Below are 27525 nucleotides of genomic sequence, written 5' to 3' on the forward strand. Positions count from 1 at the left end.
GGGATTTTTTTTTTTTTTACCAAAAAATGTATTGGACATGTTTTATAGCAAAAAATAATAATAATAATAATTATATATATATATTTATTTTTTTATATCTTTTTTCATTTATAATCACAAAAAAATAAAAACCAAGTGGTGATCAAATACTGCCAAAAGAAAGAAAAGCCCGGAGCAAAGAAAATGGAATGACATAGGCGGAGGGCTTACATGACTGGGGAAACAGGGTAATAGTATCAGGAGAGGGAGTGTATCAGGTTGGTGCTGGGGGGAGGGGTTGGAGAGGAGATAAAAGGGAGGCCCCTCCCTATGAGTCATCACAGTTTTGGGAAAAGTTCAGCAGAAGCAAGTCAGAGGTGGAGCAGCTCTTGGCCCAGCTCAGGGAGGAAGCAGCGTTGCGGGGTTTCCGGTTGGCTGCAGGACACTTTGGGGCTTATTCCAACACAAACAGTAGTAGGTGGAAACTACAGGGGGGAGGTAGGGCAATCGTAGGCCCAGGCCGCCGGAGCGATTTTTTCACCGGAACGTCACTCTAGGCCACAGCGTCAGTCGGGGGGGTACCCTGCCAGGGATTCCCGACGGGACCCTCGGTCAAGTGGGCAGCAGCGCGGGATGGGGGGAGTCCTGTGCGGTCTCCCCTCCAACACAGGAGGTCACCAGGAGGACAGTCTGGGGGCTCTGGGGCAGCATTGCGGCCTAGTAGGCGGTGGAAACGGGAGGGCATGGGCTCCGCCCCTAGCGCTACGTCAGTTGGCCTGAGGCCTACCATGGGGAACAAAGCAACAGGGGTCCCCGGGCCTTCTTATGCACCGCCAGGAGACTTTAGGAGGAACAGTGGGGGACAGCCGGGGAGGACTTCCAGGCAAGCGGAGGCCGGCAGGACTGAGGCCCCACACACTGGTCCTGGTAAGGCTGTCCCGAAGCCGGTGAGCGGGTACACAATGCGGAGGAGGGGGTTCGGAGGTCTGCGGGACCATCGGCAGTCGATGCTGTTACGCCTGGCGGGCTATCATCAGAAGAGGAAGAGGGGTCTGGACAGAGGTCAGCAGGAGAACTGGGGGTCGGAAGAAGAGGCTGCTCCCCCCCCCAGCAGTGCAACGTCGTTGGAGAACATATGGTCGGCTGATGGGTCAACTCCTGTGCAGCCCGGTAAGTCACCTTTACACTTATATCATGAGGGATTGTCTGTTAGCATAGGGCAAGAGGGCATGACAGATGGGTCCGGCGGGAAGGACTGCGGTGGCTGAGGCAGCTGGGGGGGCTGCAGGGTTACTGGGTTTTCTTGCTGGGACATAGAAATGAATGCAAAAGTTTGGGCATGCGGATAGAGCCCCCGCTGGGCCGGTGTCAGCCTGGGTCCCGCCAGCAAGAGTAGTCGGCCAAGCCATTTTGGCTGAGGGGTGCGGTAGCTCCGGTAGTTCCGGCCTTGACAACATTCCCGTCACAGGTAACACAGGTGGGGTTACGCAGGGGACGGCCAAGGTGGTGGTGGCGGGGGAAGCTGCGGGCAGACAGGAAGTCGTCAGACTAGCTGGTTCTGCAAAAATGCGAGGTCTATGTTTGCTATGAGGGGCCGTTGGGTGCACACTTGAAGCCTGAAGTATGAGAAAAGATGTGGTAGGGTGAGTATGTGGAGATTTTTTCCCTGCTGCAGTTAGAAAAATTTAACCTGGATAGGGTTAAACCGGATCATTCAAAGAAGGAGGACGGAGAGAAGAGGGGATATTTGCCAACTGGCTACAGGCGTTTTACCATCATGGCAAGGGTGAGTGGGGAAAAAAGAACCCCGAATACTGTTCGGCGCTCTTTTGTTACCAGGATTTGATAGGGGAGGCGGATAGAGCTTACGGGGGCACGGAGTGGCTGAGGTATGTTGAGCAGTTTCGTCAGTGGAGAGTTATCCGGCCGGCGTTGAGATGGGACCATAAGGACATCAGCCTGTGACTGTGCTGGAGGACGGCTGAGTGGGCTCCGCACCAGTTATTTTTCAGGGGAGCCGGTGGACTTTTGGCTCAGGGACAGGTGGCCAGCAACAAAAAATGGGTATGCTGGCAATACAATGCTGGGATCTGCACGTTCAGAGGGATGTGCAGGTACAAGCACGAGTGTTCAGGATGTGGATGGTCTCATCCGTCGTCCAGATGTTTCAAGCAAGGAATAGGTCGTTCTGGAGAGGCTGGACACAAGAGGGAGGACCCCAGTGATGGTGAAAAGGAGGTGGCCGTTTTCTCGGTAGGTATCCGGTAGGGTTGTCCCAATACCGATACTAGTATCGGTATCGGCACCGATACCAAGCATTTGCCCGAGTACTTGTACTCGGGCAAATGCTCCCGATACTTCACCCGATACCTGGACAGTCAGCGGTGATCGGTGAGTGGGGGAGTTACAAGCTTCTCCCACAGCGGCTTTCAGCTGCTTTAGTGAAATCTATACAGCGGTGATCTGTGCTTGTAACTCCCCCACGCACGATCACCGCTGACTGTCACTGCATCCTCCTCCAGTCCCCCTCCATGCCCCCTCCATTCTGCTGTCCCACTCCCTTCTTCCTCCATGTCCCCCTCTGTTCTGCTCTCCCCCTCCTTTCTTCCACCGTGTCCCCTGCCATTCTGCTGTCCCCCTCATTTTTTTCCTCCGTGTCGCCCGCCGTTCTGCTGCTGTCCCCCTCCTTTCTGCTGCTGTCTCCCTCCAGTTTTCCTCCATGTCCCCCTCCATTCTGCTGTCCCTCTCCATGTCATCCTCCCTTTGATGTATGAACAGAGTCAGTGATCACTGACTCTGTCCATTCACATAACTGAAACATTATATCCTCCTCAGAGGCGTTGTGCGGGGGGTGCGGTCCGCACCGGGTGACACCCGCTAGAGGGGTGACACCCTCCCGACGGTGTGGAAAGCACTGTTTTTTGTTTTTTTTTAATGAGCTGACCCGTTCACCCCGCACTCCGCAGCCTGCCGGGTTGAAAGAACACACACCTCCAGCGCCGTGGCGGCGCTTGGTATGTCAGTGTGTGAGCGTGCTGCGTGTCCTCTTTCCTCCTCCTCCTACTGAGCCAGCCTGTCACTGTCTACACACACTACCATCTCCGCCCGGGCGGCGCGGCAGCTGTACGTTGTGAAGCTGCCCTCTGCTCTTCTCTCCACTGGCACTGAACATGAACACTCGATCCGGGCACACACCCAACACATGCCATTCCCACAGACAAAGCCTCAAGCTCTGCTGTCTGTGCCTCCAGTGAGGATGGCAGAGCCGGCTGTGTGCGATCCGGGGCAAGGTGAGGAGGGGGGAGTCTCGTCCCTCTCTGTGTCTCACCCCCCTCTCTCAACCACCCTCTCTCTCTCACCCCCCTCTCTGTCAACCCCACTTTCCTCTCTCACCCTTTCACTCCCTCTCTCACCCCCTCTCTGTCACTCCCCACCCCCCCTCTCTCTCTCTCTCTCATCCCCCTCTCTGGCACCCCCCCTCCTCTCTATCTATCTCTCACCCCCACCCCCCTTACCCCCTCTCTGTCACCCCCGCCCTCCTCTCTTTCTATCTCTCACCCCCCACCCCCTCTCTCTATCACCCCATCTCTCTTTCACCCCTCACTCACCCTCAACCCCTCTCACCCCTTCTCTCTCTCTCTCTCTCTCTCTCAGACCCCTGCCTCTCTCTCTCTCTCACCCCTTCTCTCTCTCTCTCACCCCTTCTCTCTCTCTCTCACCCCTTCTCTCTCTCTCTCTCTCTCTCACCCCTTCTCTCTCTCTCTCTCTCTCTCTCTCTCTCTCACCCCTTCTCTCTTTCTCTCACCCCTTCTCTCTCTCTCTCAGACCCCTGCCTCTCTCTCTCTCACCCCTTCTCTCTCACCCCTTCTCTCTCTCTCTCACCCCTTCTCTCTCTCTCTCTCTCACCCCTTCTCTCTCTCTCTCACCCCTTCTCTCTCACCCCTTCTCTCTCTCTCTCACCCCTTCTCTCTCTCTCTCACCCCTTCTCTCTCTCTCTCTCACCCCTTCTCTCTCTCACCCCTTCTCTCTCTCACCCCTTCTCTCTCTCACCCCTTCTCTCTCTCACCCCTTCTCTCTCTCTCTCTCTCTCTCTCACCCCTTCTCTCTCTCACCCCTTCTCTCTCTCTCTCACCCCTTCTCTCTCTCACCCCTTCTCTCTCTCACCCCTTCTCTCTCTCTCTCACCCCTTCTCTCTCTCACCCCTTCTCTCTCTCTCTCTCACCCCTTCTCTCTCTCTCACCCCTTCTCTCTCTCTCACCCCTTCTCTCTCTCTCACCCCTTCTCTCTCTCACCCCTTCTCTCTCTCTCTCTCTCTCTCTCACCCCTTCTCTCTCTCTCTCACCCCTTCTCTCTCTCACCCCTTCTCTCTCTCTCTCTCTCTCTCTCACCCCTTCTCTCTTTCTCTCACCCATTCTCTCTCTCTCTCAGACCCCTGCCTCTCTCTCTCACCCCTTCTCTCTCTCTCACCCCTTCTCTCTCTCTCACCCCTTCTCTCTCTCTCTCACCCCTTCTCTCTCTCTCTCTCTCTCACCCCTTCTCTCTCTCTCTCACCCCTTCTCTCTCTCTCTCTCTCAGACCCCTGCCTCTCTCTCTCTCACCCCTTCTCTCTCACCCCTTCTCTCTCTCTCTCTCTCTCTCAGACCCCTGCCTCTCTCTCTCTCACCCCTTCTCTCTCACCCCTTCTCTCTCTCTCTCACCCCTTTTCTCTCTCTCTCTCTCTCTCTCTCTCTCTCTCTCACCCCTTCTCTCTCTCTCTCACCCCTTCTCTCTCTCACCTCTTCTCTCTCTCTCTCTCTCTCTCTCTCTCTCTCACCCCTTCTCTCTCTCTCACCCCTTCTCTCTCTCTCTCACCCCTTCTCTCTCTCTCTCACCCCTTCTCTCTCTCTCTCACCCCTTCTCTCTCTCTCTCTCACCCCTTCTCTCTCTCTCTCTCTCTCTCACCCCTTCTCTCTCTCGCTCTCTCTCTCTCTCACCCCTTCTCTCTTTCTCTCACCCCTTCTCTCTTTCTCTCACCCCTTCTCTCTCTCTCACCCCTTCTCTCTCTCTCACCCCTTCTCTCTCTCTCACCCCTTCTCTCTCTCTCTCTCACCCCTTCTCTCTCTCTCTCTCTCACCCCTTCTCTCTCTCTCTCTCACCCATTCTCTCTCTCTCTCACCCCTTCTCTCTCTCTCTCACCCCTTCTCTCTTTCTCTCACCCCTTCTCTCTTTCTCTCACCCCTTCTCTCTCTCTCTCACCCCTTCTCTCTCTCTCTCTCAGACCCCTGCCTCTCTCTCTTACCCCTTCTCTCTCTCTCTCACCCCTTCTCTCTCACCCCTTCTCTCTCTCTCACCCCTTCTCTCTCTCTCTCTCACCCCTTCTCTCTCTCTCTCTCTCTCTCTCACCCCTTCTCTCTCTCTCACCCCTTCTCTCTCTCTCTCACCCCTTCTCTCTCTCTCTCTCTCACCCCTTCTCTCTCTCACCCCTTCTCTCTCTCTCTCACCCCTTCTCTCTCTCGCTCTCTCTCTCTCACCCCTTCTCTCTTTCTCTCACCCCTTCTCTCTCTCTCACCCCTTCTCTCTCTCTCACCCCTTCTCTCTCTCTCTCTCACCCCTTCTCTCTCTCTCTCTCTCTCTCTCACCCCTTCTCTCTTTCTCTCACCCCTTCTCTCTCTCTCACCCCTTCTCTCTCTCTCATCCCTTCTCTCTCTCTCTCACCCCTTCTCTCTCACCCCTTCTCTCTCACCCCTTCTCTCTCTCTCACCCCTTCTCTCTCTCTCACCCCTTCTCTCTCTCTCTCTCACCCCTTCTCTCTCTCTCTCTCACCCCTTCTCTCTCTCTCTCTCACCCCTTCTCTCTCTCTCTCTCACCCCTTCTCTCTCTCTCACCCCTTCTCTCTCTCTCACCCCTTCTCTCTCTCTCTCACCCCTTCTCTCTCTCACCCCTTCTCTCTCTCTCTCAGACCCCTGCCTCTCTCCCCACTTTCTCTATCTCTCTCCTACTTTCCCATCTACGCCTCTCTCTCCCTCCTGTTCCTATCTCTCCTACCACTCCCCCCTTCTGTCTCTATCCCTCCAACCCCTCTTTCCCTCTTAGGGCTAATTCACACTGAAACAGCATGAAATCGCAGAGCAATTTGGCACTTCAGCCACTCTGCATTGCAGGCTGCTAGGGGGCAGTGTGATGCACAATTCAGTGCGTCCTACTGCCCCCCCCCCTTTTTGTACAACCTTTGTTTGAAGTATACAAAATGTACATTTCATTCTCCACAATATCGGGCAGCACGCTGTCATCTCAGCTTCTCAGGAAAAAAAAGCATTCTGTCAGTAGATTTTCAATGTGTATAATAAAATTGTGGGGGGTCGGCAACACTGTTGGGAGGGGGGCTTCAGAGTCCAGTGCCTATAGGCTCCTGCGATGTAAATCTGGCCCTGGAGAGAGAGGCAGGTAGGGGGAACAGGGACAAGTAAAGGGAGAGGAAGAAGAAGAGATAGAAAGAACAAGAAAGATGGATAGAGAGAGAGAGAAAAGGGGAAGAAGGGAGAACAGAGAGAAAACAGTAGGGTAAAAATATATTGGGAAGAGGTTATTGTGGGGGGGGGGGGGTGACACCATGTTTTCTCGCACCAGGTGACACCAACCCTAGTGACACCACTGATCCTCCTGTGATTAGGATGTCTCAGTTTATAAATGAAGAGGAGCTGCTGTCTTCTCTCCATTAATTTTCAGTGCAGCTGAGGCTGCAGAGAAAGGGACTGGGGAATCTCTATCCTCAGTCTCTTTCTCTGTCTCAAGGGGGAGATTTCAGGGGTCTATTAAGACCCCTGATATCTCACAAAGCCCCCCAACAGGGCTGATTAAAAAAAAAATTATTGCAATAAATAATAAAACAAAATTATTGTAAAAAATAATAAAAATTTAAATAAAAAACACACAGACACCATCCACCCCCTCCCTCCCTAAAAAAAAGAAAAAAAAGAAAAAGGATTGTAAAAAAACAAAAAAAAATTGTAAAAAATAAAAAAAAAAACCCCAAAAAAACACTGTCACGTGACATTAAAAAAAGTATTGGTAATCGGTATCGGTGAGTACTTGAAAAAAAGTATCGGTACTTGTACTCGGTCTTAAAAAAGTGGTATCGGGACAACCCTAGTACCTGGATAGGAAAGTAGCTCAGTTGCGGGATTCAGGTTTCACAGCTGGCTTTAAGATTCCATGTACTTTAGAGGTGATTCCCCGGTGTCTTGCACTTTGTGATCGGCCATGGGACAGCCAGATGTAGTTTCTGAGGAACTGAGTAGGGAAGTTGCATGGGGTCGCATGGGGGGGCCCCTTTACGTCTGCACTGTTTCGCTGATTTGGTAGTTTCCCCTTTGGAGTAGTGCCAAAGTAGGAGCCCAACAAATTTAGGTTGATTCACCACTTTTCTTTTCCAAAAGGGGGTCGGTTAATGATGCCATTGACCAGGAGGCATGTTCGGTGAGTAGTACATCGTTCGATGCTGCGGTGGGTTGGGTGCGTCATTACGGCAAGGGGGCATTGATGGTGGAGGTGGAATCAGTTTGTCGGCTACTCCCAGTTCACCCGGATAGTTTACGGTTGCTGGGGTGTCATTGGAATGATTAATTTTACGTCATCCAATGCCTACCGATGGGTTGCTATATATTCCTGTGCACTGTTTGAGCAATTTAGCTCAGTTGTGGAATGGGTGGTAAGGGATGTGTCGGCGGGAATTCGATCATCCATTACCTGCACGATTTCCTTTGCATAGGACCAGCTTCTTCCAGAATCTGCGCGGGGCTCCTGGCTACATTGGAACACAGAGCGGACCGGTTTGGCATTCCGGTGGCACCTGAGAAGACGGGGGAGCCTAGCACGGTCATCACGTTCCTGAGCGTTGTCTTGGACTCGGGTGCAATGGAATGTAGGTTGTCGGAAGATAAGCTGGCGAATTTAAAAGGGGAAATTGCAGGTGTGATTGGTTTACGCAAAGTCAGCTACGAGTACTGCAATCGTTCGGGGGGTAAGCTGAATTTGGCATGTCACATTCGGGTTTTCTGTCATTGGCTTTTGGCAAGTACAGCCGGGATCAGGTCTCCCATGAGCGTTGTGCGCTTGGTTAAAGCGCACAGGGAGGACTTGAGGGTATGGCATACCTTTTTTGGGAATCCTTTCACGGACGGGCGCTATGAATTTTTAGGGCCTGTTAGCAATTTTGACATGGAAATTATTACGGATGCTGCTGGCTCTACGGATTTTGGGTTTTTTTCTTCCAGGGTCAGTGGAGTGCTGGTCCATGGCCGCGGTCATGGATTGAAGCGGGAGTTACGAAGAATCTAGTGTTGCTGAAATTGTTTCCGGTGGTGCTGGCGGTGAAATTGTGGGGTGCTTCGTTCAGGGATCTGAAGGGGATGGAAGGAAGGGCTGGCGTTCGTTCAAAGGATGGTGAAGGGTCGGCTGGCCTGGCAGTTCGTTTACTGGTGTTGTATTTCAGTGTGAGGCATATGGAAGAGGGGGTGTCCGCTCCTGCTATGAATATGAAGTTAGCTGGTTTAGCTTTCCTATTCAAATTGCAAGGTCAACCTGATTTCACGAAAGATTTTGGGGTGCGACAGGCGATTAAGGGTTACCAGCGATCGGTGGTCCGCAGGGATGCCAGGAGACCAGTAACCTTTGTCATGATGCGGGATATGGTAGCACATTTGGGGGAGTGTGTTGATCTGAATATTAGGCCATCTTTTCAAGGTGGCCTTTTTGTTAGCGTTCTTTGGGGCGTTTAGGATAGAGGAGTTGGTCAGTCCTTCAAAAGGTTCATGGGGGAATTGGGAGTCACGAGGTGATATGTGGAGATGACGGGTTGGCGTTATTTTTGCGTAGATCGAAGACCGATCAAATGGGTAAAGGGAGGTCAGTACAGGTGCTCCAGTACCAGGTTCGCTGCTGTGCCCGGTAGGGCGGTAAAGGGGGCTTTGGAGATTCGCCCGCCAGTCACAGGGTCCGTTTTTGGTGCATGTAGACGGATCTCCTTTATCGCTCTTTCAATTTGTTGATGTTTTTTGTAAGAAAATGTTTACGGGCATTGGGGTGGGTAGAAAAGGAGTTTTCCTCTCATTCATTTTGGATAAGGGCTGCTACGGGGCAGCCAGAAGTGGACTGGATGTGGAGTCGGTAAAAGCGTATTGGGTGGTGGGAATCAAGGAGGTCCCAGACAGAAGTTCGGCCTCACCTTGTGGTTGGGTTGTGAAGTATTAGGGTTAGGGTGGGGAGGAGTTTGATGTTAGGCCCTGCGTGGTATGGAATACTATTTGGTCATGGTGTTGGGTTTGCTCTCTTATAATTTCAGAATCGGTGGCAGGAATGGTCTGGATAATGGGTCATTCCTAGGTGTGCTGGGGGGCCAGGAGAGGTGATGTTGGGTAAGAAGGCAGGCATATGGGTTTTTTTATAGACGGTAGGCTGTATTCGGTGGTTGGGAGTCCCTGGGATGTTATGGGGTAGGATTGTTCCTGAAGTGCATCGGTATGCCAAAAGGGACAGGCTGCCCGACGTTTTTGCACATGGGCGGCAACGATCTGGGGGTTAGGTCCATGTTGGACATTACGCGAGACATCAAATTCGATGTGTGGCGGCTAATGAGGGATTTTCCTGGCATGGTCATTGTTTTGGTCGGACATGGTGGCTCGTACAACATGGCGGATGGCCAGGTCGGTGGAAGGGGTTAGCAGGGCCATGAGAAAGATTAATAGGGATGTGAGCAAGTTTATGGTTAGGCATGGGGGATTGGCTATTAGGCACGTGGAATTGGAGTTTGAGACATGGAGATACCTGAGGGAAGATGGGGTGTATCTGCATGAGGTGGGTATTGACATGTGGGTGTTCGGATTACAAGAGGGTATTCAGAGAGCACTTCGGGTGTGGAGGGGCACCCATAGGTAAGGTGTTTCCTTTGGGTGCTGTGGCAGGTGTTGGTCTTTGCAGGGGAAGGAAGATATTTCAGAAGGAAGAGTTCAGGAACTATCGTTGCTATGGGTCCTGATGGTGGTTTCCAGCTAATGGAGATTAGCTGGAAAGTGTTAATGGGGGCACTGCGGTTAGTGGTTGTCTCTGAGCCAGCCTGTCGGCTTGAGGCCTATTAATACACTTGGAGAGGTACCGCAGTGCAGTATTGTTTTTCCACAGATGGTTATGAAGTTCCTGCAAAGACCAACGCTAGGAGATTGATGGGTTGATTAACAGATGTTTCAATGTTTTATGTTAATTTGAATATATATATTTGTTTAAATAAATTAGGCTGCTACGGCCTTGTTAACTCCAACCTTGGTGTGGTCTCAATTAATAAGGTAAGGTTAAGAGGTTGGGGTATATAAGTGGTGGTAGAGTTACATCTGTTATACAACAGTCAAGATCTATTTGTGTGAAGAGAATGACCATGCAATTGCCAGTTAAAGTAGTGCAGTGCTGAATAGTAAAAAATGCTCTGGTCATGAAGGGGGTAAAATCTTCTGGAGGTCAAGTGGATAATGAAGAGATGCCAGTATCCTGATCTGGCCATTTATGGGGCAAATTTTGTCAAAATGTTGATGTCCAAAAAAAATACCCAACCAGTCTTTCAATCAGCTTTCTGCCTCTTTGCTTCCCGCCCCTCCACTTCTTGTTAATATAAACACCAGCCTTGTCTATAGTGCACCCTGCATTACTGTGAAGAAAGCCTCTACTGTTGCATAAAGTTTTGTCAGGAAAACCGCCTACATAATTTAGATTTATAACAATTTTAGGTGACATTTAGGTCAATTTTCATTTTGCTGCATTTGTTAATGATGAATGAATATTTATTTCAATGAAAAAAAAAGCATCCAAGAGGCTAGGACTGTGATTTGAGTTCATGCAAAGTAGTGAGAGGACAAAAACATTCAAAGAGCTCACTGGCTCAGGTTAGGCTGCTCACAACAGACAAGCCTACTCTCAAATAGGTACCCCGGCAGGGTACCAGAAAAAACTTGCACAAATAGAAGGCATGACAGACTTAAGGATGAAAAGTCCATATCTATTAGTTTGTATGTAAAAACAAGGAACATGTTTCGGGGGTCAGAAAAACCTCTGCCTTCATCAAGGCTTCAGTTAAAATAAGCACCTTGAATGGACTCAAAATAGAGCTTTCCTGTGTGAATCTGGGTAGGGAAGCCTATTGCCGAATCAGGAGAATTACTGGTCAGCAGTATCTGCATGAGCAACCAAGATAAGAAGTTCTATTTTGAGTACATTCAAGGTTCTTATTTTAACTGAAGCCCTGAAGAAGGGATTTGTTTTATGACCCTAGAAACATGCTGGCTGTTTTTTAGTACAAACTAATAATTCAATTTGGACTCTTTTCCTTTGTTCTGGCACTGCTTTAATTTGTGAATGTTTTTTTCTCTCAATCTTTAAGTCTGTATCGATAATAGCTATATTAATACTGACTATTGTGAAGTAAAATTTAAAGGACATGAAATACTTACATTCTCCTTGTGAATGAACACAGATGGAAAGATAGAGAAAATGAACATGTCACAAACAAAAAAAAAGAAAGAAAAACAAATAATTAAAGGATTTTTCCACAATTCATTTTTTAAACTGTAACAGTGTCAACTCAAAATGAAGAAGGCAAAAATATTACAGTATCTCACAAAAGTGAGTACACCCCTCACATGTTTGTAAATATTCTATTATACCTTTTCATGTGACAACACTGAAGAAATGACATTTTGCTACAATGTAAAGTAGTGAGTGTACAGCTTGTATAACAGTGTAAATTTGCTGTCCCCTCAAAATAACTCAACACATAGCCATTAATGTCTAAACCGCTGGTAACAAAAGTGAGTGCACCCCTAAGAGAAAAGTCCAAATGGGGGTCGTTATCATGTTGGAATACAGCCCCGTGGCCCAGTCTCTGAAAGGAGGGATCATGCTCAGCTTCTGTATGTCACAGTACATGTTGGCATTCATGGTTCCCTCAATCAACTGTAGCTCCCAAGTGCTGGCAGCACTCATGCAGCCTCAGACCATGACATGCCCACCACCGTGCTTAACTGTAGGCAAGACACACTTGTCTTTGTACTCCTCACCTGGTTGCCGCCCCACATGCTTGACACCATCTGAACCAAATAAGTTTATCTTGGTCTCATCAGACCACAGGACATAGTTCCAGTAATCCACGTCCTTAGTCTGCTTGTCTTCAACAAACTGTTTGCAGGCTTTCTTGTGCATCATCTTTAGAAGAGGCTTCCTTTTGGGATGACAGCCACGCAGACCAATTTGATGCAGTATGAGGCGTATGGTCTGAGCACTGACAGGCTGACCCTCCACCCCTCAAAGACAACCTCTGGATATGACACTGAGCATGTGCACTCAACTTCTTTGGTCGACCATGTCGAGACCTATTCTGAGTGGGACCTGTCCTGTTAAACTGCTGTATGGTCTTGGCCACCATGCTGCAGCTTAGTTTCAGGGTCTTAGCAATCTTCTTATAGCCTGGGCCATCTTTATGTACAGCAGAGCCCCCCTGCCCCAAAGCACCCACCCCCCCATGTTGAGGGCATGCGGCCTGGTATGGTTTAGGAGGGGAGGGGGCTCACTCGTCCCTTCCCTTTCCTGACCTATCAGACCACATGCTCTAATAAGGGTCTAGTATGGATTTTAGGGGGGACCCCACACCATTTAAAAAAAAAAAATTGGCGTGGGGGTTCCCTTTGAATCCATACTAGACCCGAAGGGCCTGGGATGGACCTGGGGGGGAACCTCACGTTGTTTTTTTTTTCGCAAATTTTTTTGCCGTCAATTTTTTTTCTTATATTCAGCATTCAGCAGGGAAGCCTGCTGACAGCTGATGACTCATCGGTTGTCAAGGACGCCGACTTCCCAGCCTCCTCCTTATATACAGTGTCTTGCAAAACACATAAAAAAATCACATCAAACACAACACTTGCATTTCTGATGTGATTCTATTGAAGTCTATTACACGTAAAATGCAGAAAATAAGTCCCTGACCCTTTCCAAAAATGCACCAACAGCAAAACGCATAGATGTGAACCTGTACCATAGGACAGTGTTTCTCAACTCCAGTCCTCAAGGCGCCCCAACAGGTCATGTTTTCAGGATTTCCCTCAGATGAAACAGCTGTGGGAATTACTAAGGCAGTGAAACTGATCAAATCACCTGTGCAAAATAATGAAAAGCCTTAAAACATGACCTGTTGGGGTGCCTTGAGGAATGGAGTTGAGAAACACTGCCATAGGAAACCATGTTAAATAGACTGTAGTGCGTTTCTGCAAACCGCACTAAAAAATACATAAGTCTGAACCTAGGGTATTTGCTCTCTTTGCCCTTATTAGGGAGATTTCCCTCACTTCCCATCCGTGTTATGAGGCAAAACAATGTAGTATGTGGTCGTCACTGGGACAGGACAACGTAGCACAGACAGCAATGCAAACATTTATAGAAGTTCTAACCCTACCTCACACTGTTAAAAAATGTGGCTTGTTCTTGTTCCTGTTGACATGTGATAAGGATCAGAAAAAAAATCCAACAAATGGCAGAGATGCTTCAAGAAATGGTGATAACAGTTGACATGGAAATGATACATTAATTGAACACCAAATAATGTTTCGTGGCTGACTGCTGCTTCTTCAGGCTTATGGTGTGTACAAGTTCTACAATAAAAATATGTTGGACGCACTACGCAACAATTGATATTCAGAATAGGACAACATAGAAGAAACATTCAAAAATAATTCCTTAACCACTTGCCAACCAGCTCCTATACAAATAAAGCGGCAATGTGGCTCCCTCCCGCGAATTGCCGTATATGTACGGCGGCTCCTTTAGAAACCATAGCAGGCGCACGCTCGCTGCACGCCCAGGGAACCCAATACGCCCGTTATTTTTTTTATTTGGGATATTTATTATAGGAAAAAGTAAAAAATATTGTTCTTTTTTTCAAAATTGTCACCTTTTTTTGTTTATAGCGCAAAAAATGAAAACCGCAGAGGTGAGCAAATACCACCAAAAGAAAGCTATATTTTTGTGAAATTTTGTTTGGGTACAGCGTCACACAACCGTGCAATTGTCAGTTAAAGCGACGCAGTGCTGTATCGCAAAAAATGGCCTGATCATTAAGGGGGCAAATCCTTCTGGAGCTGGATTACATTTGAGGCCAATCAGGATCAATCAGGAAATGCTGGACACAGGTTTCAGGTACTGCTGAAGTCAGCAATGATCATGTGCAGTTATCCAGTTTAAAAATCTGCTTGGTGCCAAGAATAGCAGAATGTTTTAGTTTACGTATTCACACACACTTTTACATATGCAGTTGCACACATGGATACTCGTACAGAGGCACCATTTTCCACACTGGTGTGATCTTCCTGATAGTTGCACTGTCATGCCACTGTCACTTTTATTGTATATGGAGTACTGGATCTATAAATATAAGCTCACTATTTTGGACATTACAGAACGTATGACCAATCAGCCATAACAGTATGACCACTCACCATAACCCATCGAGTCATGGATTCCACTAGACCTCTGAAGGTATGCTGTGGTATTTGGCACCAAACCATCCTCTAAATCCTGTAAGATGTGAGTTGGGGCTCTACAGATCGGACTTGTTTTTCCAGCACATCCCACAGATGCTCAATTGGATTAGGATCTGGAGAATCTGGAGGCCAAATCAACACCTCAAATTCATTGTTATGTTCATTAAACCATGCCCATTGTAGGCACTTTTGGCTAAGGATACGGATTAGCATGGGCACCCTGATGGCTATGCAGCCTCATATGCAACAAACTGTAATACATTTTGTAATCTGACATCTTTCTATCAGAACCAGCATTAATTTTTTTCAGCAATTTGAGGTACAGTAGCTCTGCTACTGGATTGGACTACACGGTCCAGCTTTCGCACCCCACTTGTGTCAATGAGCCTAGTCCATCCCACAAGAGCTGCAGTTTTGGAGCTGCTCTGACCCAGTTGTCTAGACTTTACAATTTGGTCCTTGTCAAAGTCACAAAAATCCTTATGCTTGCCCATTTTTCTGTTTTCAACACATCAACTTCAAGAATAACATGTTCACTTGCTGCTTAATATTTCTCACCCATTTTCAGATGCCATTGTAACAAGATAATCAATTATATTAACTTTACCTGTCAGTATGCATATTCTTATGGCTGATCAGTGTATATACTGTATGTAGACAATCATCTTTACTTTTACCATTCATCTCAATATGTCTATAATTGTAAAAATGTATAGATTTTTATACAGTTATTTTTCTGATATCTAATAATTTTTTTTAATATTACCCTTACTATTATTAACCACTATTTATTTAACCCTTTGACATTTTTGATTTACAGTATATGTTTTTTCTTTCTAGATCCATAATCTTCATACCCGCCATATTTATGTTTTTATTGCAGAACTTGTACACACTGCAGGTCTGAAAGAAGTGGCCGTCAGCCACCAAATGCATTATTTGGTGTTCAGTAAACGTATATTTTTAATGCCAACTAATATCACCATTTTCTGGGGCACCTCTGCCATTTGATTTTTTTTTCTGATCTTCACCACATGATATTATCTACTTGTTTATAGCCACCGAATTTAAACCAACCCAAGGCATCTGAGTGTGACCTTTGTTTCCCAAAGAACTGCATGGAGACATATTCTCCACATCCACAGAAGCAAGATTGCTTACACTGCTTTCTAGTGGTCGTTTGCAACGTAAACGGATGTGCGGTAATCCATTTATTCTTATTCGCTTCCTAACACTCAACTCTTCTACATCTTATGAGTCAAACGCTACAGTACAAGTTGCCTACTGTTTTTTAACTCTTTTATTTTACTGTGAGCCCTCCCTGTTCTTGTGGGTCAGGTGAGCCAGTTCTTCTTCATGTTCCTGCTGAAGAGATTTCCTGTCCTGCCTAATAGCAATGTCACATTTAACTGGTGCTTACTAATCCACAACAAATGCATGGTGAGCCCATCTCAAAAGTCTATACTAGACCAAAGAGAGAAGGGGCTCCAACTGCTTGACAATACCAAAGTACAGGTTTGTATAATGTTCCTACCTTCAACAAATTTATCAGCAAGTAATGTTTCTTCTTCCTTTTCTTTCTCTTCAGGTTTTGTAACCACCATAGATGTTAAAGGAGTCACAAACTTGAACTTCAGAGAGAGATCCAAAGCCTGCTGTTTAAGTTTTTCTTTCTCCAATGGGTCTGCAGAAACTCTTCATGCAAATACCGTGATTTTAGAATCTTAACTAAACAAACATTTTTATTATTTTATAAAATACTTTTGATGTTTAAAGGATAAGTTCACCTTTTCTAACAAGTTACATGTTACACCTGTATTCCGAGTGTAACATGTAACGTGTTACTGTTGCTGCAGCCTCCGCACCCCCCTTCCCCCTCATCCCCTGTTACAGTGAGTGGGGGATCTTCTCCCTGCACTACCTTTCACAAGTAAAAAAAAAAAACACAGACGTCATCCCCTGTTACACTGAGTGGGGGATCTTCTTTTTTTTTTTTTTCGAATTTTTTATTTATCAGGAAACAGGTCCACATGGACCGATATGACAATAATAAAACATTGTAACAGTGTGGTACAAACAATTACACAGAAATCATACAGAAAGCCTAGTCGTGTTTATCCCAAAAACATCTCGTAGTGCACCACTAAATAGAGTTGATATATTTCAGATAATCAGGATATGTAGTGTCTCCGAGGGTGAGATCTATGAGTACTGTCCTTATTTCTCAGACCGTATCCTTATTGTATTATAGTCATCTAGTGCACATAGAGATGAAAGGACCATAGGAAGTCCCTTTGTGAATCCTGTATCCTACCATTTTCTCATTTTCATGGGGGGAAGAATAGATAGAGAGTAAAGAGAAAGAAAAGAGGGGGGAGGGGGGGGAGTATTCGCGAACAAGGAGTCCTCAGTTTGTCCTATTGAAACCACTCTTCAGTCTATCACTTAGCAGTTTAGTAGTTTAGTGGTTTAATAGTTTGATAGTTTAATAGTTTAATAGGGGATTTTCTTATAATGGGTTCCGGTCCACATTAGGTACCTGTGTCCTCTCTACGGAGGGCTTGTCCTTCCTCTGAGTATTGAAACACGTTCCATAGCTGCCAAGTCCTGGAGTATGACTCACTTCTATTTTGATTCGTGAGAATCAGGTCTTCTAGTTTGTTAATTTTGTCTATTTTCCCAAGCCAAGAGGTAATGGAGGGTGGGTTAGGGGATTTCCAGTTAAGGGGAATACATACTTTAGCTGCGTCAAGTAGGTGGCGTACAATTGATTTTTTGTATATACGAGCAGGAGTATCTGTAGCGTGTAGGAGGAAGTATGCCGGTTCATCGGGGACGATGCGGTCAGTGAATTTTTGTACTATCCTGCGAACCTCCTCCCAAAAAGGCCTTATCCGGGGGCAGGACCAAAAAATATGTATTAACGTGCCTGTGTCTTGTTGACATCTCCAGCATAGCTTCGATGTCTCAGGAAAAAGTTTGTGTAGTAGTGCTGGTGTTCTGTACCATCTCGTAAAGATTTTGTAATTAGATTCTTGAAACTTGGTACATATGGATGATTTATGTATGAATTGGAGGATGTGTGATCGTTTTTGTGTAGTGAAGTGGCAATTCGGATCTTTTTCCCATTTAGCAAAGCTAGGGTGTTGGTAGTCCCCTGGTGGTGAGATGAGCATATTATAAGTCAGAGATAACGTGTGCGAAAGCACTCCGTGTTCCGTACAGATTTCCTCGAAGGCAGTAAGAGGTGGGTCATTTACCGTTGAAGGGGTCATACTGCTAAGAAAGTGTGAAAGTTGGCTAGCCCTCAGGAAATCCAAGCGGAAAAATCCGTTCGGGTCCGAGAGCTCGACCGGCGTCACCCATCTTCCCCCGATAGTAAAATGGGAAGCTTGATATCTCCCCGCATCTCTCAGCATGTGGAATGAGGGGTCCGTTAATCCTGGAATAAATTGAGGATTTCCTATTATGGGCCTCAATGGTGATTTCCTAGTGGAGAGAGATGTTTGTGTAAGTAGGCGTGCACATGTTTTCGTAGTGTTCCCAATCAATGGGTGAGATCGTATTTGTGAGGGGAGTGTTGAGCTGCACCAAGGGGCTCTATGGAGGGGAATCTCAGATTGTGCTTGCTCTAATGGCACCCATAGTTTGGTTTCCTTATGTCGGCACCAGTCGATGAGCCTACTCAGGTGTACTGCAAGATAGTATGTTTTGATCTCCGGCATGGCCAATCCTCCATGGTGTTTTGGGAGTGATAGTGTCTGTCTCGGAAGACGCGGTCTTTTCCCAGCCCACAGAAAAGTCAAGAATAGGGAATGCACTTGTCTAAAGTAGGCTGCGGCTATGTGTATAGGTAAGGCCTGTAATAGGTAGAGAAATTTGGGAAGGATCATCATTTTTAGTATGTTACAACGTCCAAACCAAGAATGTAGGCCGTTTTTCCAACTGTTGAGTAATTTTTGGACGATGTTCAGTAAGGGCGGGAAGTTGAGTTTGAAGAGTTGAGAGAGTGTTGAGGGGATGTAAGTGCCTAGGTACTTCAGTGCTTTGTCTGTCCACTTGAAATGGAAGGTGTTCTTAAAGTGCATGAGCTGAGTCTGTGGTATCTCTATACCCATTGCTTCTGATTTGCTGAAATTTATTTTTAGGTTAGAAAGATGACCATAGGTCTCAAACTCCTTCATTAAGTTTGGTAGGGAAATAGTTGGGTTGGTAATAGAAAACATCAAGTCATCTGCATACGCAGAGTGGGGGATCTTCTCCCCACACTACCTTTCACAAGTTAAAAAAAAAAAAACGCAGACGTGCGGTGCTCCACTCACCTGTCCACATCATTTATTCACAGAGTTCTGTGAATGGAAGAACTTTGCGGCTGTAGGCTTGTAGTTCTCAATGAACTACCATGGTGCTGTTGAGCACTCGAGGTAGTTCATTGATGCTTCCTGTCAGTGTGTGAGCAGACAGCTTACACTGACAAGTCTACAAGAGCCCTACATGGCACCCGCTATCTGCTGATCGTGGGTGCAATGCTTTGCAGGGCTCCTAGTAAAAAAATATATTAACTGCACATTATTTTGCCTGCAGAAAGATGTGCATTTAATATTTATTTTTTTTACAAAGGTAGACTTATCTTTTTAAAGCATAAGTTCACTTTTTAGAAAAAAAAAATAAATCCACAAAAATGTGCATTTTTTTTTAAGCCTGTAAAGCATTGCACCAACGATCATGGGTGCCATGCAGGTCTCCTTCAGATCCGTCAGTGTATCTGTATGCCCGTACATCCCATACGGGCAGGCAAATACAATCTGACAGGAAGAATCAATTCATTATTGCGGTGCTCAACAGCGCTGTGGTAGTTCATTGAGAAATACAAGCCGCAAAGGATGTTGGGGCTTGTAGTTCATTCACACACAGGGCTGTGTGAATGAATGATGCGGCCGTGTGGGCGGAGCCCCACATGGCGGCGCCGATTTTAAAAAGTGACAGCTTGTATGGGGGGGGGGGATCAGACAGCCTCTGCAGAAGTTTGGACATGTTCCATGTTCCACCCTAAAAATGGGTGGAACATGTAACATGTTGCCAAAGGTGAACTTATCCTTTAAGTTTTAGAAGGAAATGTAATCAGGTCTCCTGTACAGTCTTCACAGGAACTTTAATTTTTTTCTAGAGATTGGTAAAGCTTAAAATATTCAATAAAAAATTAGCAAAATTTTAAAGATCTTTTTAAAAAACCTCTAACACTTTGAGAGCTCAATAGGCATACATGTGCTTGTTGTGGTAAGTTTAGCTCTGTCTGTCATAATGAGATCCATTAACGATTTACACCATTGGCCATACACTGTTAGCCAAATGGGGTGGATGGAGAAATCCCCTCAATGCAGAAGAAAATGAACAGCAGGGCGCTGAGGCAAGTATCAAATAAAATCACTTTATTAAAATAAGCAGCACACTGTGTACACTTTTTGGACATAGAGATCCCCCTGCCAGGACATTGTACCTACAGTTGTACCTACCTACAGTTGTACCTACCTACAGTTGTCAGAATACACTGTTCAGTGACTACAGCCACTGATCGAGAAAAGTGTCCGTGTCTCTTTGACAGAAGTTGATCAAATGATCAGCTTCTGTCAAGTGAGGACTGACACACACTGAGGGAAATTTGACCAGCCCCCGCTGAATTGGCCGAATTTCTATAAGTGTTTGGCCAGCTTCAGTGCTTAGTCTTCTTTGCCAATCAAGGTAGGCATTCAGTAACAATTTTGTGGAAAGTAGGGCATATCATAAGAGATACCATTTAACTGTTTTCCTAAGTCTTCTGAGGTAGGTTTGCACATTTTTTTTTTGGAACTCCTTGATAGAGAAAATATTTAAATAATTTAAGTCAGAACATGTTCTTTTTAGGGTAAAAGCAATATTACATACAGACATACCGTTTCTCCAGCAGCTGCTGTATGGTGAGGTAGGCCCAAAGTCTCTCAGTAAAGTCACCAAATATGTACTCCTGCTGTTTGCTCACCCCATCCTTCTCTTGGAGTTGAACATTTTCACTGTATTTCAGTGAATTATCTGCCTGTCCGAGTAACAGACATAATTCATTATATATATATATATATATATAAATCTAGCATACTTAGGAGCAAGTACATCATAACATTTTCAGAAGATTCTGTAACAATACTATCCTAGTATTTACTATAGAAACATCAAGGCATGATACTTCAATGAGAAGCTCTAATAGACTTCTCTGATTTAAAAGAAGCCTTCCTCAAACTACAGCATGTGAGCATGATATACCCCACTGTTTTCTTATTCTGGCCCTTATCCTGAAGGCTCTGTATGCAGAATGGCAACGGGTGCCAGGCTATGGGCGGGGCCACCTCGCCCTGAACATGAACACACTCTCATCAATGCCTGGGACCAGCCAGGGCTGCTCTCATGTGACATCAACATTATGGTGGTACCCCAACTTAGAGATGAGCTGTACACTGCATGCAGTAGTTAAATGTACAGAGTCCCTCTATAAACAAGCTTTCCCATAATACTACACACCTTCCTCATTGTAAATGATTGAAACAACACTCCTAAGGCCACATCCATATAATGTTTAACTCAGAAGAGGAAAGGAATAAAGGGGCAGAGGCCCTTATTCTGACTTTTCAAGCAATGGACAAAAGTATAATAAAACAATTTTATTAACAAACAAGATTACAACAGACAGGTCATATATAGAAAAGAGTTAAAAGCATACAATACATATTGACAAAAAATTGACACCGAATAGATGCTAGTGAGCCCCTGTGCGTCAACGCGTTTTGCTATTGCTTCTTCAGGACACATGGGGTTTTGGTTGAAAGAAAACAGGTCTCACTCACAGATAACCGGTTGTCTACACATGGAAATCTCCTGGATGATCAGAAGTAAATCACCATTTATAACAGGAGGTGGACTCTCAATAATACCAATGGCCGGAGGGTAGGCTGATAACGTACATAGATATAGGTATATCATTCACCGGGGGAAGAGGGGGATGAGAAGGTGTGGCTCCACTCTGTAGGTTCCTGGGGGGATTACTGAATGATTAGTCACCATTGCATGTTTAAACACTACTGTGGACTTTACAGACATCTGATGGGTTGATGCTGCTGAATTTATTTGAAAGCATTTTTTCCAGTCTTTTGGAACTACTTGTCTAATCTCCCAATGAATGTGGTCATTTAAGGGTCAGAGAGGCTTTTCTTACCTCCTTCTTGATTATCCAGGATTTTTCAAGTTTTGCACTTCTCATCCCCCTCTCCCCCGGTGAATGATATACCTATATCTATGTACATTATCAGCCTACCCTCCGGCTATTGGTATTATTGAGAGTCCACCTCCTGTTATAAATGGTGATTTACTTCTGATCATCCGGGAGATTTCCATGTGTAGACAACTGGTTATCTGTGAGTGAGACCTGTTTTCTTTCAACCAAAACCCTGTTTGTCCTGAAGAAGCAATAGCAAAACATATTGACTCACAGGGGCTCAGTAGCATCTATCGGTGTCAATTTTTTATCAATATGTATTGTATGCTTTTAACTCTTTTCTATATATGACCTGTCTGTTGTAATCTTGTTTGTTAATAAAATCTTTTTTTATACTTTTGTCCATTGCCTGAAAAGTCCGAACTGGGGCCTCTGCCACTTTATTCCTCGCCTCTTCTGAGTTAAATCTTCCTCATTGTATATTGCGCTTAGGAGGGACACCGCTGAGCCCATACCCTCTCCACCTGTCCACAATGGGTCTCTATAACATGGTTTAGGTCCTGATACTTTCAGGGAACTGACTGCTGTGGAGGAAGCCAGATCACTGACCCCCTCGCTGCCGGAGGACCTTCCACCATGCCAGGTACTACGATTCACAACAGGCGGCTGTACACCTTCCACCAATCCTTGGTTACCCGTGGCAACTGTTCACTTCTTCCACACCTTATGCTGAGTTAACCCTTTATAGTGGCCTTGCTTCTGTACCCCATATGTGTTTTACAGGCCCTGAAACCATCATGCACCCCTTTAGAGTAACTTCAATCCAGGCTTAAAACAGTTAACAGCTTTACTGAAGATTCAGAAACACAGTTAAACAACACACTGTACATAAAACAGAGTCCAGCCTTATCTAACTAATGCAGGCTGACAGGTTCATACCTTCAAGAGAAGCAAAGTCTATTCAGCAAAAGTCCAGTAATGGTAGGTGTGACGGGAGTCACTTTTGGCGTTGGGCCCGTGGAACCCAGCTTACCTTAGAGAGCTCTGGAAACCTATTTTCCAGCTCCCTAGGCCCCTCTTAGGTGCAAGTGACCCTGTGTCTTTTAGGGGAACAGGGTGACCTGAGAAGCCGTCTAGTCTGCCCTAACCAGACTATCAATACAACCACACCGGACTCAGCATTTCATTTTACCCGTTACCTGGGTCTTATATGTGTGGTTTATGTTGAAAGTTGGAGAGGCTTCTTCACTTGGGACAGTAATATTTATCAACAATATCCGGAGAAATATATGAAGATCTGCTGGGACATTGTATGAGCTTTACCTCATAGACTATTGTAGGTATGAGCCGGACAGTCTGTTACTGGGGTCTCCTGCTATTGTCTCTTTATAAAGGTGTTCTGTGGTTACACTTAGGACAATGTGTAATGTACTTTGTTGTAGCCTTGTTTCCAAATAGTCTATTCATCTAGGCTGGTTTAAGTGCCTAGTTAATTAGCTCATATTAATGAAACCACTGTCAGCTATGTGTTGCTAGAGGGGAGGGGGGATTTCTCCTGCAGCCCTTCCTAAAGGCTTTCTGAGTGCAGTTACTAATTGAATTATTTGTTGAAAAGTTTAAATTTACCTGCGTGTCATGTTACTGAATGTAGTTTACCCTGCCCTGTGTCATTGTGCAAAGAAAGGGGGATTGTCCCCAGAGTGTATATCTCTTTGTACCTGTGTTTGAATAAACAATTTTATGTTTCTTACCACCCTACACTGATGTCTCAAAAAGTGACTGGGTGGGCTAAGGGATCTTGGATCATGCTGGTACCGGGCAAGGGAAGCTTATACAGCAGACATACTCCTCTTGAGTACAGGGTCTGTCATAGTAGGTTCCTGGTCCATGGAGCAGAAGGGGACCATGCAGCCTGTAACTGTCTGTATAACTACCCTGTGCAATGAATACAACAGCAGAAATACATTAAATGACACCCCACAAGCACCTGCTTACAAGGTGTTGGAAGGCAAAGTGTTCTATCACCCACCAACGTACTTTAGTTGGTACTGTTGAGCAGAGTGATCTTCTGACTGGTGTTTTTGTATAATTCATGCTATAAAATCAGCTGGCTACTAGAGAGCAGCACAGGATATTGAGCATATTGAAAGATAAGGGACCACTGAACAACAGTGATGCTTTTCTGAACCCGTTGATGATGGTTCACTGTTCCTGCGACTCACTCCAATGATGGGACACTATTCTTCCTACTGACTATAAGGGTGGGGAACTATTAGACCCACTAACTCCAAAGATGGTACACCATTTCTCCTAATGACACCAACAATGGGGCATTATTGCTTCCACTAACACAAACTTTGGGGTCCTCCTCAGCTCGCTGACCATCGGTGAGGCACTATTCATCCTCCCACTGAGCAACATCATGGAGGATTTTTTCAGATGTTATGGCACTTGTACTACTACTGACACCAACAGCATGGTACTATTCTTCCTCTGCCTGTCTACTGTGTCTTGGTAATTTGTTTAATCCTACTGATTGTTGATACCTTGGGCAGTTTTTACTTCCACAGACTTAAGCCAGCCATAGATGGTTTAAATCCCAGCCGGTTCAGCAGAACTGGCTGAGATTTGAACTATCTATGGGCAGGCTGATTTTGCCCTGAATTGTACAAATTGGGCACAACCAGCATGTTGGATTTATACATGCAATTATTGCCAGCCACTAACAATAATCACTATGTTCTCCCAGCAGAGATGGCTCCCTGCGCCCCCCTTCCCCTCCTGCTGGGAGAACAAAATAGCTTCACAGGAGGGATCCGCCCATCAACACTCACTGTGGGGATGGGTGGATCAAGCAACTTTCTTTCCTGCAACCCGTGGTTGGAAGAAAGAAAATCACATAGTCTATGGCCTGCCTAACCGCTTCTTCTTCTAACTGCCTTTTTTTTTTTTTCGTTGCACCTGTACAAAAAGTAAAAATGTAGAAGATATAAGTCAAGCTGCACAGCAGACATTATTGTGGCAGCAATTACCTTTGCCATGAACTCACACCATCCCAATTTGCCAGTGACAAGGTTTAGAGCTGGGGATTGACAACACATACATTGGACATAGTGATTTGAGATCAGTTTTTAGGCAGCAGGCAAGGTGCTGCAGAAGTAATAGCAGGCACATTATGATATAGCATCACTGTTATTTTCCCTGCTTTCTCCTAGGTATTTGCTCCAATTTCCCTTACATATGTGTCTGATTTATGGGAACTCTGTGTTTGGACTTGTTTTTACTCAGACATAATATTAATGCCAGTTTTTAATTCCCTGGATTTTCATTCTCCTTTTGAAAACTGCAGCATATTGCAGTTTTTATCCTACAAGATCTGTTTTACATTGCAGTGAATAGAAGATGTGCAATTTTATTATAATTGTATCCAATTCATAGGTATGTAAAATGCCTTTCAATGTAAAAACATAAAAATGATTATAAATGCATTGGAAACAATATCAGTGCAGGTACAGAAAGGATTTAGGGCTGATAAATGGGCATTTAACCACTTAAGGACCAGCCTTGTTTTGGATTTTAGGTGTTTACATGTTTAAAACAGTTTTTTTGCTAGAAAATTACTTAGAACCCCCAAACATTATATATGGTTTTTCTTCTAACACCCTAGAGAATAAAATGGCAGTCGTTGCAATACTTTTTTTTGCACCGTATTTGAGCAGCGGTCTTAAAAGCGCACTTTTTTTGGAAAAAATTCACTTTTTTGAATAACAAAATAAGACAACAGTAAAGTTAGCCCAATTTTTTTTATATTGTGAAATATAATTTTACGCCAAGTAAATTGATACCCAACATGTCATGCTTCAAAATTGCGCCCGCTCTTGGAATGGCATCAAACTTTTACCCTCAAAAATCTCCATAGGCGACGTTTAAAAAATTCTACAGGTTGCATATTTTGCGGTATAGAGGAGGTCTAGGGCTAGAATTATTGCTCTTGCTCTACCGGTCGCGGCGATACCTCACATGTTTGGTTTGACCACCGTTTTCATATGCGGGCGCTACTCGCGTATGTGTTCGCTTCTGCGCACGAACTCGTCGGGACGGGGGGTTTTTACATTTTTTTTTAATTTTGATTATTTTATTTATTTTTACACTGTTTTAAAAAAAAAAAAAGTTGTGTCACTTTTATTCCTATTACAAGGAATGTAAACATCCCTTGTAATAGAAAAAAGCATGACAGGACCTCTTAAATATGAGATCTGGGGTCAAAAAGACCTCAGATCTCATATTTACACTAAAATGCAATAAAAAAAAAAAAAAAGTCATTTAAAAAAATGACATTTGAAAAAATGTGCCTTTAAGAGGCATGGACGGAAGTGACGTTTTGACGTCGCTTCCGCCCAGCAGGGTCATGGAGACGAGTGGGTGACATCTAAGCCTCACTCGTCTCCAGGCACAGGACGGAGACGGATGCGATCGCCTCCGCCGCTACCGACGGCTCCAGTAAGCGGCGGAGGGCACCGGATCGCGCCGAGAGGGGGGGGAGCGCTTTCCCGCCACCGATAAAAGTGATCTCGCCGCAAATTCGCCACAGGGACCACTTTTATCTGAAAGCCGGCCGCCGCACGAAAACGGGGATACCAGGGTTATGGCAGCTAGCTGCTGCCATAACAATGATATACCCCTTCAAAGTTTGGACGTACATCGTCGTGCGGCGGTCAGCAAGTGGTTAAAATATCTAATATTGTTGAACCTTGCCAATGTCTGTGGGCTGGGGTGAAGATCTGATGGCATGGATAGTCATGAACAAAGTATTTTTGTTGTGTAGTGGGACCCCCGTAGGAGCTGCTTGGATATTTGTACCCGGGTCTTCCACTGATTAATCCACAGCCAGTTACACAGTATTTTAACACAGACAGGTGCACACACTCTTCCACTCGTTGTCTTCAGCCAGTGTCCTTTAGCTCACACACCCAGTATGCTGACTTCTAGGACCAGGAGGGGGATTTCAGCAACACACACAGGCTCAGGGATCCCTTCAGGAGTCTGTACTCACAAAATGTCCAGGGACAGCTGGTAGCCTCCTTCCATCTTCCAAGCGACACTCTATACCAGTGACATCAGACCAGATCCATAGACATCCTCCCTCAGTCAAGAACCCTGGGCTGTAGCTTTTAGGCTTCAGGCCCTCAGGTCAACCACCCGAGGCCACAAGGCAGCCTATGCTGGGGAGAGGTAGCAGCTCCCTCCCATACTTGCCAACTGTCCTGGATTTCCCGGGACATTCCCGGGACTTGGATGCCATTCCTGAATTTCTGGTGTCCCGGGAAATGTCCAGAGAAATCCGGTTCTTCACGATTCTCCGCCGCCGCCACTAGAGGTCCGCGGCCGGCGGAGACAATGTCTCCGCCGGCCGCCATTTTGATGAAGTTCAGGGAGACGGCTGGGGGGGCTAGACGGAGCTCCTGCGTCGCCGCCCACCCTCCGCCCGCTCCGCCTCACCCCGCCTATCCCCCGCCCCTTTCCATATCAGACTGGCAGTGGGGCGGGGGGGTAGGCGGGGCAGAGGGTGGGCGGCGAAGCAGGAGCTCCGTCTAGCCCCCCCCAGCCGTCTTCCTGTCTGATATGGAAAGGGGCGGGGGTTCTAGCCATGCTACTACTAGGACACTACTAGGACACCTCTGAGGTGGGGGGGCGCACCGCTGTGGGACTCCTGATGTGAGGGGGGGCTCCTTTGGGGACACACACCTGATGCAAGGG

General features: G+C 46.0%; 1 protein-coding gene across 1 annotated transcript in view; it reads right to left on the bottom strand.

Annotated features, from left to right (window-relative positions):
- LOC141103139 (inter-alpha-trypsin inhibitor heavy chain H3-like) overlaps positions 1-27525 on the bottom strand; it is a 175248-nt gene that overhangs the window by 50704 nt on the left and 97019 nt on the right. The window contains exons 13-15 of the mRNA XM_073592419.1: positions 20459-20598; positions 16042-16223; positions 1946-1969 (exon numbers count right to left, since the gene is read on the bottom strand). Coding sequence (XP_073448520.1) covers positions 1946-1969; positions 16042-16223; positions 20459-20598 — 346 coding nt within the window. The remainder of the gene's footprint in view (positions 1-1945; positions 1970-16041; positions 16224-20458; positions 20599-27525) is intronic.

The sequence above is a fragment of the Aquarana catesbeiana genome, linkage group LG07, assembly GCF_042186555.1.
Source record: "Aquarana catesbeiana isolate 2022-GZ linkage group LG07, ASM4218655v1, whole genome shotgun sequence".
Taxonomy (NCBI): domain Eukaryota; kingdom Metazoa; phylum Chordata; class Amphibia; order Anura; family Ranidae; genus Aquarana; species Aquarana catesbeiana.